The sequence below is a fragment of the Camponotus floridanus genome, unplaced genomic scaffold, assembly GCF_003227725.1.
Source record: "Camponotus floridanus strain SB8 unplaced genomic scaffold, Cflo_v7.5 scaffold10, whole genome shotgun sequence".
In the NCBI taxonomy this organism is placed as follows: domain Eukaryota; kingdom Metazoa; phylum Arthropoda; class Insecta; order Hymenoptera; family Formicidae; genus Camponotus; species Camponotus floridanus.
In genome coordinates, this window is record NW_020229215.1 from 2,039,922 (window position 1) to 2,056,019 (window position 16,098).

At 37.5% G+C, this 16,098-nt stretch overlaps 1 protein-coding gene across 6 annotated transcripts in view; it reads left to right on the plus strand.

The window, feature by feature from the left end:
* LOC105249478 (E3 ubiquitin-protein ligase Rnf220) overlaps positions 1–16,098 on the plus strand; it is a 156,398-nt gene that overhangs the window by 37,452 nt on the left and 102,848 nt on the right. For 5 of the 6 annotated variants that reach the window (XM_020027001.2, XM_025409294.1, XM_025409279.1 and 2 more), the window contains one exon: positions 2,798–2,935. The exons of the other annotated variant lie outside the window; for it this stretch is intronic. In XM_020027001.2, coding sequence (XP_019882560.2) covers positions 2,798–2,935 — 138 coding nt within the window. The remainder of the gene's footprint in view (positions 1–2,797; positions 2,936–16,098) is intronic. 6 annotated transcript variants of the gene reach the window in all.

A 16,098-nucleotide genomic window follows, 5' to 3' on the forward strand; every position in this document is an offset into this window, starting at 1 on the left:
GTAGTTCATAAATTTTCACCATTTTCCAGTAACTCGTTTGCAAGACTTCCGTTATGGACTTGTCGGAATTACATGGTTTTCGAAAGCGATGTGAACACGACGGGATAATACTCGATCATGCTGCATGATCGTGCTTGACATGCGTGGGAGTTTTTCGGCCGTCAGTGCGAATCATCGAGCGTGATCATTTCGCGAAACCGAATGACGATCGATCGGCGTGGAATGACGCGCGTCACCTTTTTCGAGGTGCTCATTGGTCCGTCATCGTTTGTGACGTAGAAACCCGCAACTGCTCGTCATCGCTCGTTTATTTGACGTTTCCGACTGAACGCGTGGAATTAACCCTTTGGCCTTTAACTTTTTCGAACAACGCTATGGTTCATATTTACTGCTCATGTGATATCAAGAACTCTATAAAAGCGTTGATTTAGGAGAAATTTAATTTCTGGTTTTTTTATATAAAAGATATAAAAATTGGAGCATTTTAGATTTTCAATATAATAAAAACATTTTTTTTTTATAAAAATAATGCAGATAGTTTTTTCATATTTTTTTATTTTAAAATAGAAACTTATATAATAACAATTTTATCGTTCAGTGAAAAGCTCATCTTTCGAGAGACTTTTGAAATGTATGTATATAGGAGAAAGAGAAATTATGTATTATTTTATGCCGTCTAATGAGATCTTCATATCTCGTACACCCGTTACATACGTTCGTCAGAAGCATGCAAAGGTCGGCGGCTTCCCCTCACGCGCGTCTTTTGAGGTTCTTTTCGCCGCCTAATTGTATCGGGTGTCTTAATCAGCGTGTAAGCTACTAAAGCCAAAAGGCCAAAAGTGAACGAAAAAGAGCGGAGAAGGGGCTCGCCTCCGCACGGTGGGCCATCGTTCTGCATCTCAAAGGCGCAATTTAAAAAGTATGTTAAGTCGTTGCCATTATGCTCGATGTACTTATCCGCTCCGGGATCCCGTCAGACATGAATTTAGATTATGGTCCCGGTATTGTGTGTGCTTCCTCTTCTCCGTCTTCTAAGATTCGAATAGAATTTCGAAGCTACTTTTGGCATATCTTGACCTCGCTTACTTGAAAGAGAGAGAAAATTTCCGCGCTAAAGGTGTTATAAATCAAGATATAATGCTGAACGCGAGTTAAATTCTCTACTCCTTTATTTTTCTTTCAAATATTTTATACTTATCATCAATCTCACAGAAAATCTTATGAATAGAATTCCTCTTATCTAATTTGTATTTAAATTAAAAATAATATTTTTATCCTGCAACATATAATAATAATGGATAATTTTATAGGATTAAGATTTTTTTTTAAATATTTATGTATATTTCTTTTTCCCTTTTTTTGTTTATGAATTTATTAATCTTTTAAATTAAATTTTTTAATAATTTTATTAATCATATATAATTGCAGTATAACTAAAGTTACATTTAATAAACAGCAACAAGAGCCTTATTTTTCTGTAAGCTCTTTTAAATTATTTCTCTGTTGCTTGCTTACAATTTCTGCGACCAATTCAAAATTTTCTAATGTAATAACTTTAAATATAATACGTCACACAAATTTTGTTATCTGACGTGTATCGATTCGTCCGAGTATGAATTTCGATAGGTGAAGAGGAGAAGGGCAGAAGCATAGGCGATTACACTAGGGTTAACGTGGGTCGTATGGCACGTGCTGAGTGTATACTAAAAAGCAATAAACTCCTTCGGAACTTATCTCTTGTAATGACAACGCGCGGTAATATCTATATGAGATCATAATAAAGCCACCTACGTTCATGGGAGGCAAAACGACGAGGGCCTTTGAGGGCATATTGGAGCTCCATCTTTTGATCCTGCTCGCTAATTCGCCTCGTGTATTTAGGGATATACGAGTACGACGCGTAATTGAATCGAGCGAGCGCGGAAAGCTTTATAAACTACCCGGAAATCTTGACGATTGATAATTGAAAAGGATAAATTTCGAAAATATATCAAACAGCAAATAAAGAAATTAATTCGACAAAAAATCAATTATTACATAAATATATTTATGGATTAATACTATATATTAGCAATCTTCCTCTCTCTCCCTCCTCCTCTTCTCTCTTTATATATATCAAATTTTAAGGAGGAGGGATTTTAATTAAAATATCCTATGATTTAGATGATAAAAATTTATTGAAAGATTATAGTATTATATATAAGCAATTTATGTATATAATTTTGTGGGAGACAATTTTAATTTAATATCTTATGACTTAGAAGACGTATAATCGTCTACAGATTTTAATGCATGACAGCATCTTTTGAGGCAAAACATAAATGCGAAATAATTTGTATCTTTTTCAATTAATTCGTAATTCTTGAAACTTTAATATTATTCTTTTATTTAATCTTATTGTGTGCACGATTTTTGCCGTACATATTTACTACTATTGTTCCGATAATTATCATTAATGTTGATTACAGCTACAATAAGCATAACACAAATATTAATAACTCAATTAAATCTTATATAAATATCAGTTGAATATATTGGGAAGCTTTACTAAAGAACTTGATTAATTGAGAATGATTATACGAGGGCGAAGGACTTCCCGGGATTTTCAGGCTTCGATAAAAAATCTCGGTTCATTCTACAGTTTACTGTCAATCGTAGAATCTACCAGCCTGAAAGTGTCGGATGTGTGCCTTTTTCTGTGCATGATGAGCTCTTTGCTAATTGATGATAATTCTCTGTGTCTCTTTATCCTGATGATGACGATGACTGATGACCACTGTTACATGGGTGATTCTAGTGGGGCCTGTGTTCGGGGGCCGATGCGGCGCGGAGGCGCTCGGTCTGGGGCTGGGGCTGTCGCCGGGCCCGGCCTACAGGTTCGCTCTGCCCCCGGGACTCGCTGCCAAGACCACCCGCTGCCTTGTGTTCGACCAAGGTAGGCCCACCAGCCATCTTCATTGCCGCGATCGTCGTATCTTTGATCCTTTCAGGTTCTGATATTTGTTCAATAAAGTTCTTTTTTTTCCTTCTTTTTTTCCCCCCCCCCTAAAAGTTATGTTACATTCGGACGAAGATAAGTCCCGAAGAAAAAATATAACCATAGTGATGAAATTTAATTTGGGTGGTTGACGTGAGCTTTTGAAGAACCGAAAGGATTGATGGTATCGACCTCTTATTATTCTTATATCGCGCGAATGCAATTAGTCGTGTGATTAAATCTCGCACCTCTATGCGAAAGCATATAAGATCAGAGAGATTACTTGCATATAAACTACTTCATTTCATTTGAACGCAAGCGAGAACGAATTAGCACGATCTTGCAAACTTGAGAACGAATTTGAACGAATTTCAATACGTACGCAAATATGAAAACTTATTTTCGACTTATGCCGAATATTCCCAAGAGAGGATGGACGAATGAAAGCATAATTAACGACCTGCTCGCGTCGATAATCAGATCCGAAATGCATAATTAATTTTCGTTAAATAGCGTCTAGTTGCATCGGTAATTTTCGGCGAATCGCGTAATGAAAAAATAATAATAACAGGTAATTTGATCGAAGCAATTTCGGTAAGAGTAATTTTAATTTAATTATATTGATTGCAATTTAGTTTGATTCATCACAATCATTAAAATTTATGAGGTTATTTCAACTGAATTATTTTGATTAAATTAACATTATTTTATTTGTAGTCAGTCATTATATGTATAAGGGACGGTTGTATTCATTGTCCGAAAAATATAATGAGTGAATTTGATACGATATTCATTAAGAAAAAATCTGAAATTCTGAATTCTGTTTTGCGTGCAAAATTCGAAGAGACTTCTCATTCAATTTTTCCTTCATCACTTTAATTATATTTACATGCGAAAAATAGTTAGATTTCAAGTAACACAAGTTTACAATAATTTGTTTACAAAATTTTACTTTTAAATTCGAAATATAGCAGCGAATTTGCATGATCGAAGCTCACGAATGATACTTTTCAAGATTCGATTCGCGATTTTCACCGTTTCCGGTATCGCTTCCTTGATATCGCAACGCGATACAGCCGCGTGTTGTGCATCAGGTGCGCCAGCCGGCAGCTGGCGAAAGGCCCGACGGGTCTTAGGAGATTTGTGGACAGGAAGATGAGCATAGCTCGTGGGCTTAATTCGTGCAAACGCGCAAGTCGATCTGGTAGCTGGATTTGCGGGATCGATGGACCGCCGTGGCCAACTGGCCGCGCCGAATTCGCGAGAATGAACAGACGGATCGATAACTTGACCCGCCGCAGCCGCTGCGGCGGTATCCTCGTCCCTTCCCCTGACTTAAGCCCGAAATCGATCGGAATCAGTATCTACCTTAGCCGTTCCCTGATTCCGCCCTGTTAATTGGCCGGCTCTGCGTCCCTCAAGATTAATGACTTTCATAAGGTGAATGCACCGGTATCTGACGCTTTAAGCCAGTGACTCTCAGCCGCGTCGTCAAATTTATAATTATAATTGTCACACGCGAGTGTGTGTACGTGTGTGTGTGTGTAACAATAAAATAAATTCAATAAATACACGTAAAAAATAAAAAAATATGAATTATCTAAAAAGTTAATCAGCGCGTTATATTTTTTTTTTTTTTTTTTTTTTTTTTTTTTTTTTTTTTTTTTTTTTTTTTTTTTTTTTTTTTTTTTTTTTTTTTTTTTTTTTTTTTTTTTTTTTTTTTTTTATGAAAAAAAAAAAAAAAAAAAAAAAAAAAAAAAAAAAAAAAAAAAAAAAAAAAAAAAAAAAAAAAAAAAAAAAAAAAAAAAAAAAAAAAAAAAAAAAAAAAAAAAAAAAAAAAAAAAAAAAAAAAAAAAAAAAAAAAAAAAAAAAAAAAAAAAAAAAAAAAAAAAAAAAAAAAAAAAAAAAAAAAAAAAAAAAAAAAACTTCAACATTGTATCGTCGTTTAATCATTGCCATTTATTTGGTTACTCGATTACAATGCAACGCGATCGAGATACCACTGAAAGTGGAGAACAGTGGTTAATGGTGAAGGTTAAGTGGTGACATGTTCCGAGTATCGGATGATATATATCCGAGATTTTTTTATCCCCGCATGCGCAACGGTAATTCCCGGTTTTATTGCCATGAAAAGTGAGTGTTTGCTGTTGGTTTAGCGCATTCGCTTAAGCTTGACTGACATGACACTAATTTGGAGATTGTCGTCTCTAAAATCTCTCGCGTACATTTAGAAAGTTTTCTTGTAATAACGATAAATCATTGACTAGTAATCTAGTGTTAAATTGCTCCTTTTTATTTTTACCGCTTTCATTTCTAAATTTTTATTTGATTTTAATTTTTCGTTTTATCTAATTTATTCTCATAATTTGTAATAATATAACGAAAATGAGGTAAAACATATTTACATGCGTGCATATATATATATATTTGCATTTTAAAAAATGTAATTTATATTTGAATTATTTATAAGTAATACTATATTAACTATGTGACACGTTAAAAATTATATTGATATAACGTAGTATGCATGTGAAATTTGTGAAACACATCGCGATAATTCTTTAGGAATCCCACAGGCAGAGAACCTGGACATTATGTCAAGAAAACAAAATCATGAGCGTTGGCCAGAATTGCAGGGTCACCTCAACGCGCGCATAAATTCATATTTTATCGTGAAATGCATAATGCATCATTTCAGCGTATTTTAGGTGATGCTTTTTGGATACTCTTATGCATATTATTCGTACGCTCAGTCGCGAGTATTTCGTAAATGGATATAATCGGATAGTATTTCCCAATTAATATTAGATGTGAAATTTATCTAATATTTATATACCTAGTTCTATATAATAATCATTTAATTCTGAATTAAAAATTTACTATACGCATTTGGACACATTGACGTTTCAATATATATAAACTTTTTTAGCTATAAAAAAATATGGAGCGTATTAAAAACATGAAACATTTTTAAACTTAATTATTAATTTGTTCAAGTAAGATTTTAGAGGTTATAAAATGACGTTTTAAAAAGTTTTAATCGCTGAAATAATGTCGCGTGATGTCGACGATAAGGAGATTCACGAATTGAAATTAAAATCATTTAATTGATCATCCCGTGATAGAGCATCGTCCGAAACGTTCAACTAATTAAATCGGTAATTAAAGGCCGTAAGGAAGGTCGTGGATAAAGGAAACGGGGGCGGCAAGGATCTTCTCTTGGATATTCTTCTGGAAGGAAATAAGCTGCTGTTAATTTATCGTAATCGCTCGGTGTGACTAAGTAAGTGAGCGACGCCTCGCAATATTCTTTATTAAAATATCGGGCTACTTCTTCGCGCGTCTGCTCGATTTCCTCCCCGAATGTGCACTTCTGGATAAGAAACGATCGTGACATTATTAGTTCTCATCATGATATCTATACAAAACGCATTTTTAGTTTATTATTCTCATTTTTAAATAATTTACATTATGCTATTCCCAAAATCTTTAGCGAATCGTAGGATGAAATATAATTTTCATCGAAGGTATAATTATCATTTTCTTATTTTTATCGTAATATTAATGTAAAAATTTTGATTTATAAATCCATTTTGCGCTGCCATTAAAATCTCTTTAGCGTGTGTCCGCTCAGAAAATCACGGATGAACGAAAAGTTTTTTCGACCACTCCCGACAGCGGAGATGACATTAATTCCCGGCGACAGGGGTAAAACGCTTCTCCATCCGGAAGGACACGCGTGACACCATTTCGATCGATATACGCGTGTACCGGGGGCCTATAATCGCATCACGAGGCGATATCTCGATTCGTTTAATCGGACGAAGATGACAAGAGTCACAGGGACATTGCGAATTGTTTACCTTCTTATCCTTGTCCTTTATTGCAGATTTAAGCGATCAGATATTATGTGAAGAAATAAGATCCTAATACAAAAACGAAAGTGAGAGAGAAAAAAATCAGATTTCTGTATTTTTTTTTTTTTTTTTTTTAAATTTTTTTTTTTTTTTTTTTTTTTTTTTTTTTTTTCTTTATCACAAGAAGTTCTAACTGTATAATTCAGATCGATATCGAGAGACAGGAAGGAAGATAGTCCAGTGATAGAAGTCGGCATCGCAAGATGAACAAGAGTCACAGGACATTGCGAAAGTTGTCCTTCCACTCCTTCTTATCCTGTTGTCCTTTTACTGCAGATTAATTAAGCTGAGTCAGCGTGATGGATCGTGATGTGAACGAGAAGTGACACGACTTTCCTGAACTCGACGCGACAGAAATCTGGCGAAAGTGAGAGAGCAGAAAAAAAATCAGATTTCTGTATTTTAATTTTATTCTTTTTTTCTGTATTTCAAACTTTTTAATTCGTATTTTTTAATTGGTATTATTTTATACATTTTTTCTTTATTCTGTTATGCACAAGAAGAATTCTTAACTGTAAATTAATTCAGATTCGATAAAAAAATCGAGAGACAGGAGAGGATAGTCCAGTGATAGAAGTCGTGCATCGCCAGGCAAATAATCGCGTTTCATAAATGACTATCGCGATAAATCAGTCGAATGTCGGGTCTCTTTAAAGTTCCAAATAAGCAATAACTGCCGAAGTGCGGGGATGGGAAAATGGAAAAGCGCGCGGAGCAATGGATTTTTTTTTTTTTTTTTTTTTTTTCAAAAGAGGAAAGGGAATGAGTAGGGACAGGGATGAAGCGCTAAGTGGGTCAGTGCCGGCACAATATGGCAACAAAAAACATGTTGTTATACAGACCGCAACGGAGATGCGCTCGGTGCATACGCGTTTCATCCGGACCGATATACCTGATAACGAGTTACAAAAAGGCGGTACTGAAAAAATAACTCGCTCTATACAGGAAATGGATATTGAAATGTGTATTTCGGCGAGAAGGTCGAAGTAGGCCGGATATTGAAATATGCTTTCGCGCGTGGGGGATCGCTGTAGAATTCAATGTAGGCTTGTACATTTTAAACAAAGGCGATTTTTTTCACAAGGAAGGATTTGTAGGAAGAGCTCAAGAAGAGCTCAATATTTTTTAGCAGCATTAAAAGTCCGAAGAGTAACTGTGGGCTAAAAAAAAGATTCTCTACACAATTTTTTGCTATTTATTGATATTTTATGATGAACGTGTAATTTATTAAAATAGATGTAATTATGCATTTTTTATTTCTCTGTTATTTTATTTAATCGTTGCATGCATGTTTCTCGTTTGATGTCAAGGTATTAAGGTCAAATGATAAATGGAGGAGTTGGCGCACAAAGATTCATTCTAAACAAGATCTGTAGGGTGATTTCTAGTTACGCTTTCATAAAAGAAAGTCAGAGGATCATTGTTGAGCCTACTTTTTTGCGCGACATTTTTTAGAGATAAATTTTATTTCTTTATAAATTTATATAAAACTATATTTTTATACAGAATTTTTTAAATATATAATTTAATGCTTCATAATACTTTTAATATTTTCATTTCAAGTTTGTATTTAGACAATTTATATGTCTTAAGGTTGCCAAGTTTTTAACATTAAATATCGCTGATATAAAAAATAAATTTAATTACTTTAATTATTTAATTATATAAACAATGATTTTTTTCACGATATATTATGATAAAGAGTATTTTTTTTTAATGGGAGAATAACATCTACTGGCGTTCTAGTGTTGGTCTTACTTACTAAGACAATTAATTAAGACCAGGAAACTCCAACACTGGAATTATCCGAGCATATAAATATTCCCGCGACAGTATTCTAAGGATGCATTTTGCCAGGAGCGAGAGAAAATTCGTTTACTTTCTATTACTCCTCGTTTTTATCGGGGGATGAGATCATTATGCACGGTCTCTCTTGCCACCTCGCGTGACGTCTTGCATCGCCATTTTTTCGGCCGTGCTTTAGCCGGAAAGAAGCTTCTCGCCTTTTGGCGTGCGACAGTAATTTTACTTAATTAAATTCCGTTCTTTCCGCCTTTAGTGGCACGACCCCTCGTCGCGTTTCGGGCCGGCCACCGACCAACTTTCTCTCTTCTTCCCCTTCCTCCGTAAAGCTCCTTTTCCTAACGCATCACCCGCTGTATCGCCACTGATTTTTCTCCTCTCGCTCCGTCGCTTCATTCTTGCTTCGCCGTCGCAGCTTCAAACGGTTTTTTCTCGGTGGGCGATCTCAGCCATCAGCAGCGACAGACGCTCTCCGAAATACCAGGGGCGGATTTAAAAAGCTTTCAAGAGGGCTGCTTACATTTTCAAAAGAATAAACTTTAGCCGCATTATTATTCACACTTTTTATATTTTATTTTCTTATGATGGGATGATTATTTATATTTAATTTTATATATTTTTTATTCTTTAATATGAGAAGTGATGTATACTTATATTACGTTGTTTTATTTTAATCGATTTAATTTAATTTAAACAAATGTTTATTTTTCTATAAGTTGAAATAAATTAATCGTTAGAAAATTAAAAATGAATTTCAGATTATATGTTTAGACATCAATTATCATCGCGTGTCATAAATATCCCGTATATATGGTATATCCCTTGAATTTTTTATTGTACAAGGAAGAAGAAAGATTCCCAGGGAGGTTCCTTCGTCGTTACATGCGTTGTTAAAGTCTTTTCTTTCGTCAAAGCGTTCACGGAATAATATCATCGCAATGATTTACATTTAACAAGCGGGATAAAAGCGTGGCAAGATGTCAGCGGAGTCGTAACGAGGGAAGAATATGTCTATCGCGGCTTTCGCAGTCGGGATAACGTTCGCGGCTGCTCGTTAAGCGCCGTAAGAATTAAGGGCTCGCAGAAGGGCTCGGTGAAGAAGGCAAGAAAGGGCAAGCTTCTTATTGCCACTTCATCTGCAATTAACATTTATGGGCGCGGGCGAGTACTGTTGGAAAAACTAATTAAATATTCTGCGACACGCTGGGGGCCTGCGAGCCGATACTTGTACATAGCATTATGTCGCTTTCAACCCTTGAACGCCGACGAGGAGAAAAGGAGAGGACAAATATATAATAAAGAGATAAGAAAACGTTGAAAACAGAAAACGTTTTTCCCAACTAGAGCTGAATTTAATTCGCGATTTTCACGTCAATACTTTTATTACCTAATAATCTTTAGTAATTATGATGCGCGAGTTAATGGAAATGATTTAATGAAATATAATTTATAATTGAAAATAGGAAATTAATTTTTTTGTAGGTTACCTGACATGATTAAAAGTAGGATTAATTTTTTTTTATTTAAATTGTTGATATAATTAAGGATAAAATTATTAAGCACATTATAATGTTGAGTGATTAAACGTATAATTTATAATTGAAAATAGGGAATAAATTTTTTTGTAGGCTACCTTACCTGACATGATTAAAAATAGGAAATTAATTTTTTTTAATTATTGATGTAATTAAGGATAAAATTATCAAGCACATTATAATGTTGAGTGATTAAATGACGTATAATTTATAATTGAAAATAGGGAATTAATTTTTTTGTAGGTTACCTTACCTGACATGATTAAAAATAGAAAAATTAATTTCTTTTATTTAAATTGTTGACATAATTATTAAGCACATTATAATGTTGAATGCTTTTCATAAATATCATACTAAATTTCTTCTTTAAATAATTTATCTAATTAAATCATTGATATTAGAATCTATACATCTCTCTTAATGAACCGAATCTCTCCCGAGAAACGTGCGAGTATCGACGCACTTTATACAGTTAAATCGTCCACGCCGCATTCTCGTTTGCGCAAAACGTACGTCATCTTTCGGCGTTGATGAACGCCGGTGTAAACGTGGTATAATCGCGACGTGTTACTACCTATTTGTCGGTCGGCTCGTAACGCGGGTCGGCCGGCTAACCCCCGAGGTGGGACGGGAGAGAGCGTCGAGGGTTAGTTCGGGCGAGAGAGAGTATATCTGGTGGATCCGTGTGTGCAAACCACATAGGGTGGTGGTTGTCGAGCGCGCGATCCGCGTGTAAGCCCCTCACACACGATAAGCACCAGCCGATAACGGAAGAGCGTCCCTCCGGCGCGAACTCCCCACGCGACAGCCGCCCCCCTCCCCGGGTTAACCCCTCGTCGCGCAGGGGCTATCCCGGCGCGGACGCTTTAAATTTTCGCCGATTTTCTTGAAAATCTTCGGGAGGGACGCGGACATCCCCGGGATGGCGAGGGGATAAAGGCGAAACAACCCCCGCGCAAGGCGGCAAGATAGCGCTGACGGATAGGGGCGGCCGACTGGGGCGATGAGAGCTGTTTAGAGATTTTCGAGGCGATAACGTAGAAACACGGCCGCGAACGCGCATTTAAATCCGCGTGCGCGTATGTACCGTCGAGGATTTTCACTGATTTACTTTTTTCCGTCATGCTCTTCCAATCCGACCCGGTCGGCTGGTGAGCCAACGAAGCACCTCGTGGGGGGTGCAATTTGGCGCCCGATCGCTCAATCTAACTTGAAGAAATCTTGGAGTTGCATTTTCAAACTCGTCATGTTTGTCGATACATTTCTGATATTTTTATATTTCTTTCGTGGAATAAAAATTAAATTGTGTTATACAAGTTTGAAATTGATGATATATCATAAACAATAATAATTATTTTTAAATAAACGTCTTTAAATAATTATTTAATTTATATTTTATTCTTATGTTTAATCAGTATTGATTGGAAATCTATCAAACTTTTGATATTTAGTTTACAAATTTTCGAGAACGAATTTAAAATTCTGTCCTAATATCAGTGATCAGATTATGGCATTGTTGTCTTCCTTCAGATTTTCGCTAACGATAACGCGATACAACGGCTGTAAGGATCCACCCGGATTTAGTTTTCTGGATGCGTTTTTCGGCAGCCACCCTTATTTTTGGCAATTGGTTTACAGTAGCATTTCTACAACAGGCGGTTCGCGCAGATGGGTCCGTTTAACGCTATCGCACTGTCGACATTTTCCGCCGCTTCGTTATCGATAATCTCCCGACTGACGAAAAAAATCACGTGTCGTTTGTCTCCCTGTATTTACGATATACGAATCTCAGCTGACTGAATTTCCACTTTTCCGCTTGCAAGCTCCTATGTTTCTTCTTTGCTATTATTCGCTACGATTTATCGCCGTTAGATGAATCCGAAAAATAGAAGAGCAATAATGAAATTAGCGTCAGTTGATTTTAAAGTTAATAAATTTTGCAAGAAAATTGCAACTCTTTTATTACTAAATTGTTGCCTTTTAATTATTATATTTTAATATTTAGTAAAACTAGCGTAAAAGAATTGTATTATTTCACTTCCTTTTATAAGAAATTATTAAGAAATGAGTTATTGACGAGCTAATTAATAATATTATTATAATTAAGCAAACTTTCTTTTGAAACCTAGAATTGTACAAATTACTGCAAGTGACGTCTTTATGGATATCAACAATATATACATATAAACATATCAACAATATATACATATAAATATATTGAAATAAATATCTGAAATAAATATTCTTATCAGAAATAATGCAACCAGCTTTCGCAATACTATATATTTCTCTTTTCGACTCAAAGGATTATTAAATAATATCCCGCGCAACCAGAAGTAAAACTCTTTGCGATTTATCCGCACCCTCGGTGTAACGCAACGCATACCTCGTGTCACCGTTTTTCCCAGCGCTTCATAACTTCTCTCCTGTTCCCCCTTTATTCTTTTTTTTTTTATTTTTATTAAACCACCGCGCGCGCTATTTGTAGTCGACTAGGAACGACGCGAGAAGTAGCAACCCGCTGGTAACCCTGAGATATTATGTAGCCGTGTAAACCGCGCGATGTGACAAACGTCCACCCGCCACCCCCCCGCGCCCTCTCCACAAGCACCTCCTTCCCGCGCCCGCGCGCTACCTGCCTTGTCGCGCGCGAATCCGCGGGAAAGGCGGGGGGGGGGGGCAGGGTGAGAGGAGCCGTTTTTGCGCTCGCACACACACACACAAACGAGCACGATTCGCTCGTACACGCGCCGTCTGTGTGTGTCCCGCGGCAATATGGAAGATCATATGTCATGCCGAGGGTGGCGGGGGTCGCGGACTCGCCGGGGGGTGGCACGCACACCCCTCTCGAGAGGGTCGGCCGCTCGTTCGTCCGTTTGCACACGCCGTTCGTTTTCAGCTTGTGCGTACACATTGCACGACGTTCAGGGGTGGATGTGTCGCGCTCGAGGAAGGACGCCGTTCGCGGACGGATGAGGTCATTTTAAGCCTGATTTGAGTCCGGGATCTCTTAATACACGATTCCCCTCGGGTGATCATTTTCAGATAGCGTCTTTCCATTCTTTACAATGAATTAAACACCTCTATATATTTTATCATTTTATTTAAGAGCAATAACTATTATTCAAATTTTGATTAACAAATATACATGTATATATCTATTTTTTTTTTTCATGAATTAAGATCGATTTAAAATCAATCAGGATTTTATTTTGTCAGATGCATATCTCGTACTAGCTATTCATTCCATTAATTCATCAGAGTAGCTTATTAATTTTTACATTTCTCAGTTAATTACTTCGAATCGATCGCGCTGTTCCGATTTAATCACGATGGTTAAGATTTGACAGAACATCGATACACAATTCGCGGGGCGATGGCACGCGCGAAATCCGACCCTGCGTCCTCCGACACGCGCTCGTAGATTGAATTTCCGCGGACGGCGGCGATGTAACGCCGCTGGCGGAAACGAATAAGCCAAATAAAATAAATAGTAAGGGCTTTCCACGCCGCGCCGTTTCCCGAGGTGTGCGTGCCCGCGTGATGTACACGTCGTGCGTGCGCGCGAGCTTGTGCGTCGGCGTCATACGTGCGGCTTATTAATCTGACGCTAAAGCGATATAAAGCGGCCGCCCGTCCGACAGCTACGACGGTACTTCATGCTTGCTGCAATCCCTCGTACAAGCAGCATTGCGATACTAGGATTAACCCTCTCGTCCTCGATCTGAAGGGTTGACAGTGCATGTGCGCGTTTCGGATAGTCACTTTAAGAAAGCTTAAATTATGAAACGACTATTAATATACAAATAAGGAAATATATAAAGATTCTGTTTTGTATTCAACGGATGAAGAAAAATAATTACTTAATTAGTCTCAAAAAATAAATAATGATAAATAAATAATGATAAATAAATTATGATATAAATAGAATATTCAAATTTATTCGTCATTGTATATTAATGTTATATTAATCCCATGTTAATATTATATTAAGAAAATATACTTGGTAAATATTCGATATTTTTAAATAAGAAAAAGGTACAATTTATGACAAAAAAGTTGGATATACACGTTTTCGAGAGCTCGCATGTGTACTACGGCGACTTTGGGGGTGTGTATAGTCGTGCGTGGGGGTGGCGCCGGGGGTAACTGGTTGATATAAAGCGCATAGCGCAAGTCGGCCGTGGCGAGACTCTTTGTTCGGGCAACAATATAAGGGTGAATCGCGGTCGAGGATTGTTTGCGCCATATTGTTAGGGTGGGAGGATGATTCGACCATTTATTACGCCGGCATTCCAGCCTGATAATACTAGTAACACGACTGCTAAACGGAATGCCGGGTTTATTCCTTATATCGTTGTAATCGGAAAGATGTTTTCGGGGCTGGATTTTCGCGATTGCCGGTATTTTGTCGCGGCTCGACACATTTATTCACTTACACAATATTTGACAATATTTTAAACGTTGTAATTTCTTTTAAAAAAATAAGCTCTGCTTCACGCTTATATATAATCGTTGACGTCTCTTCTTCTTCTTCTAAAGCCGAGAACATTGAGTTTTGTCGCTGCTTCTCGTCTTCGAAAATTACGTGGATCTCAATGACAGTGCCATAAATTTCACAACATCCCGACGCAATCGGAGAGGCACCACCACCCTCTTCCCTCGCCATCGCGGACACAAAGGGCGTTCGCGATATCCGCCTGGTAAGAGCTAATCGATGCACATTTCGCCAGGGCGATTTCCGTAATTGCGGCGACGTATTAAACGTCGTGTGCATCGGCGGCGGACGCTCCGCTCATCAGGGGTGGGCACTGACGAATTAGAAGAATTCCACCATAAAAACCGGAGGACGCGGCGGACGGGGGCGGATGCTGGTCGAACTCTCTCGACAGAGCTTGGTGGAATACCGTTGGTGGCAGCGGTATTGTGCGCCACCCGATATTAAAATGCCGGTGATTGATGTGTGTACCGTGTCGGCGGAGAGAGCGAAAAAGAGAGAGAAAGAGAGAAAGGCCGCGTTACGCGATACGTCGGGGTAACCAATGGGACGCGCGCTACTCTTCACCCCCGAAGCGGCACCTTACTAAAATACGAGGCTGTCATAACGGGGTGATATTGCGTCTTCCCGCCGGGGACCACCCTGCTTCTTTGTGACCGTCGGCGCGGGATATCCGCGGCCGGCTCGGAAAGAGAAAAAAAAAGACAGGAAAATAGAAAGGCATCTCGCGCAATCGGTGTATTTATATCCGCGTAAATCATTCGGCCATTGTGCCTCCGAAAGAACGCAACCTGCGTAAATTTCGTGATCTTCCTTCTCGGCAGAAGGGAATAAGACAGCCGGAGGGTTGTGTTGAGAGTATTTTTTCTCGCGACTTTTTTACTCGATTATTAATAGATTTAAATAACAAAGGATTTTTTTATTATTTTTGTGAGAGATTTTTTTATTATTTTTGTGAGAGAAAATTTTTCAAATCTAGCAAACATAATTACGTATTATAATTTATTAAGATCGTTTTATATATTATTATTACTTTTTGTATTGACTTTTAATTATGGTACAATTAAATTAGATTTTTATTTATCTTTCTTTTCTCTCCCTCTCTCGCGTTCTGATTTGTGCATCTGAATTATTCTCGGTGATTTTCAATCGCCAGACTTGTCTCCTCTTCAGCCCTATCGACGTTTACATCGATTTATTACGTCGTCGCCCTCTCTCCCCGAAAGCTCGCGGAAATCGAACGAACGGCGAACGGTTAAGTGTGAGTGGCGAGACACCGCGGAAACCGAGTTTTGCGGTGCTAAAATCAATTCCGTGTTTGCCTGTCAATTTGTCGCTAATGGCCGGCCAGGTAACACCTGATGATAA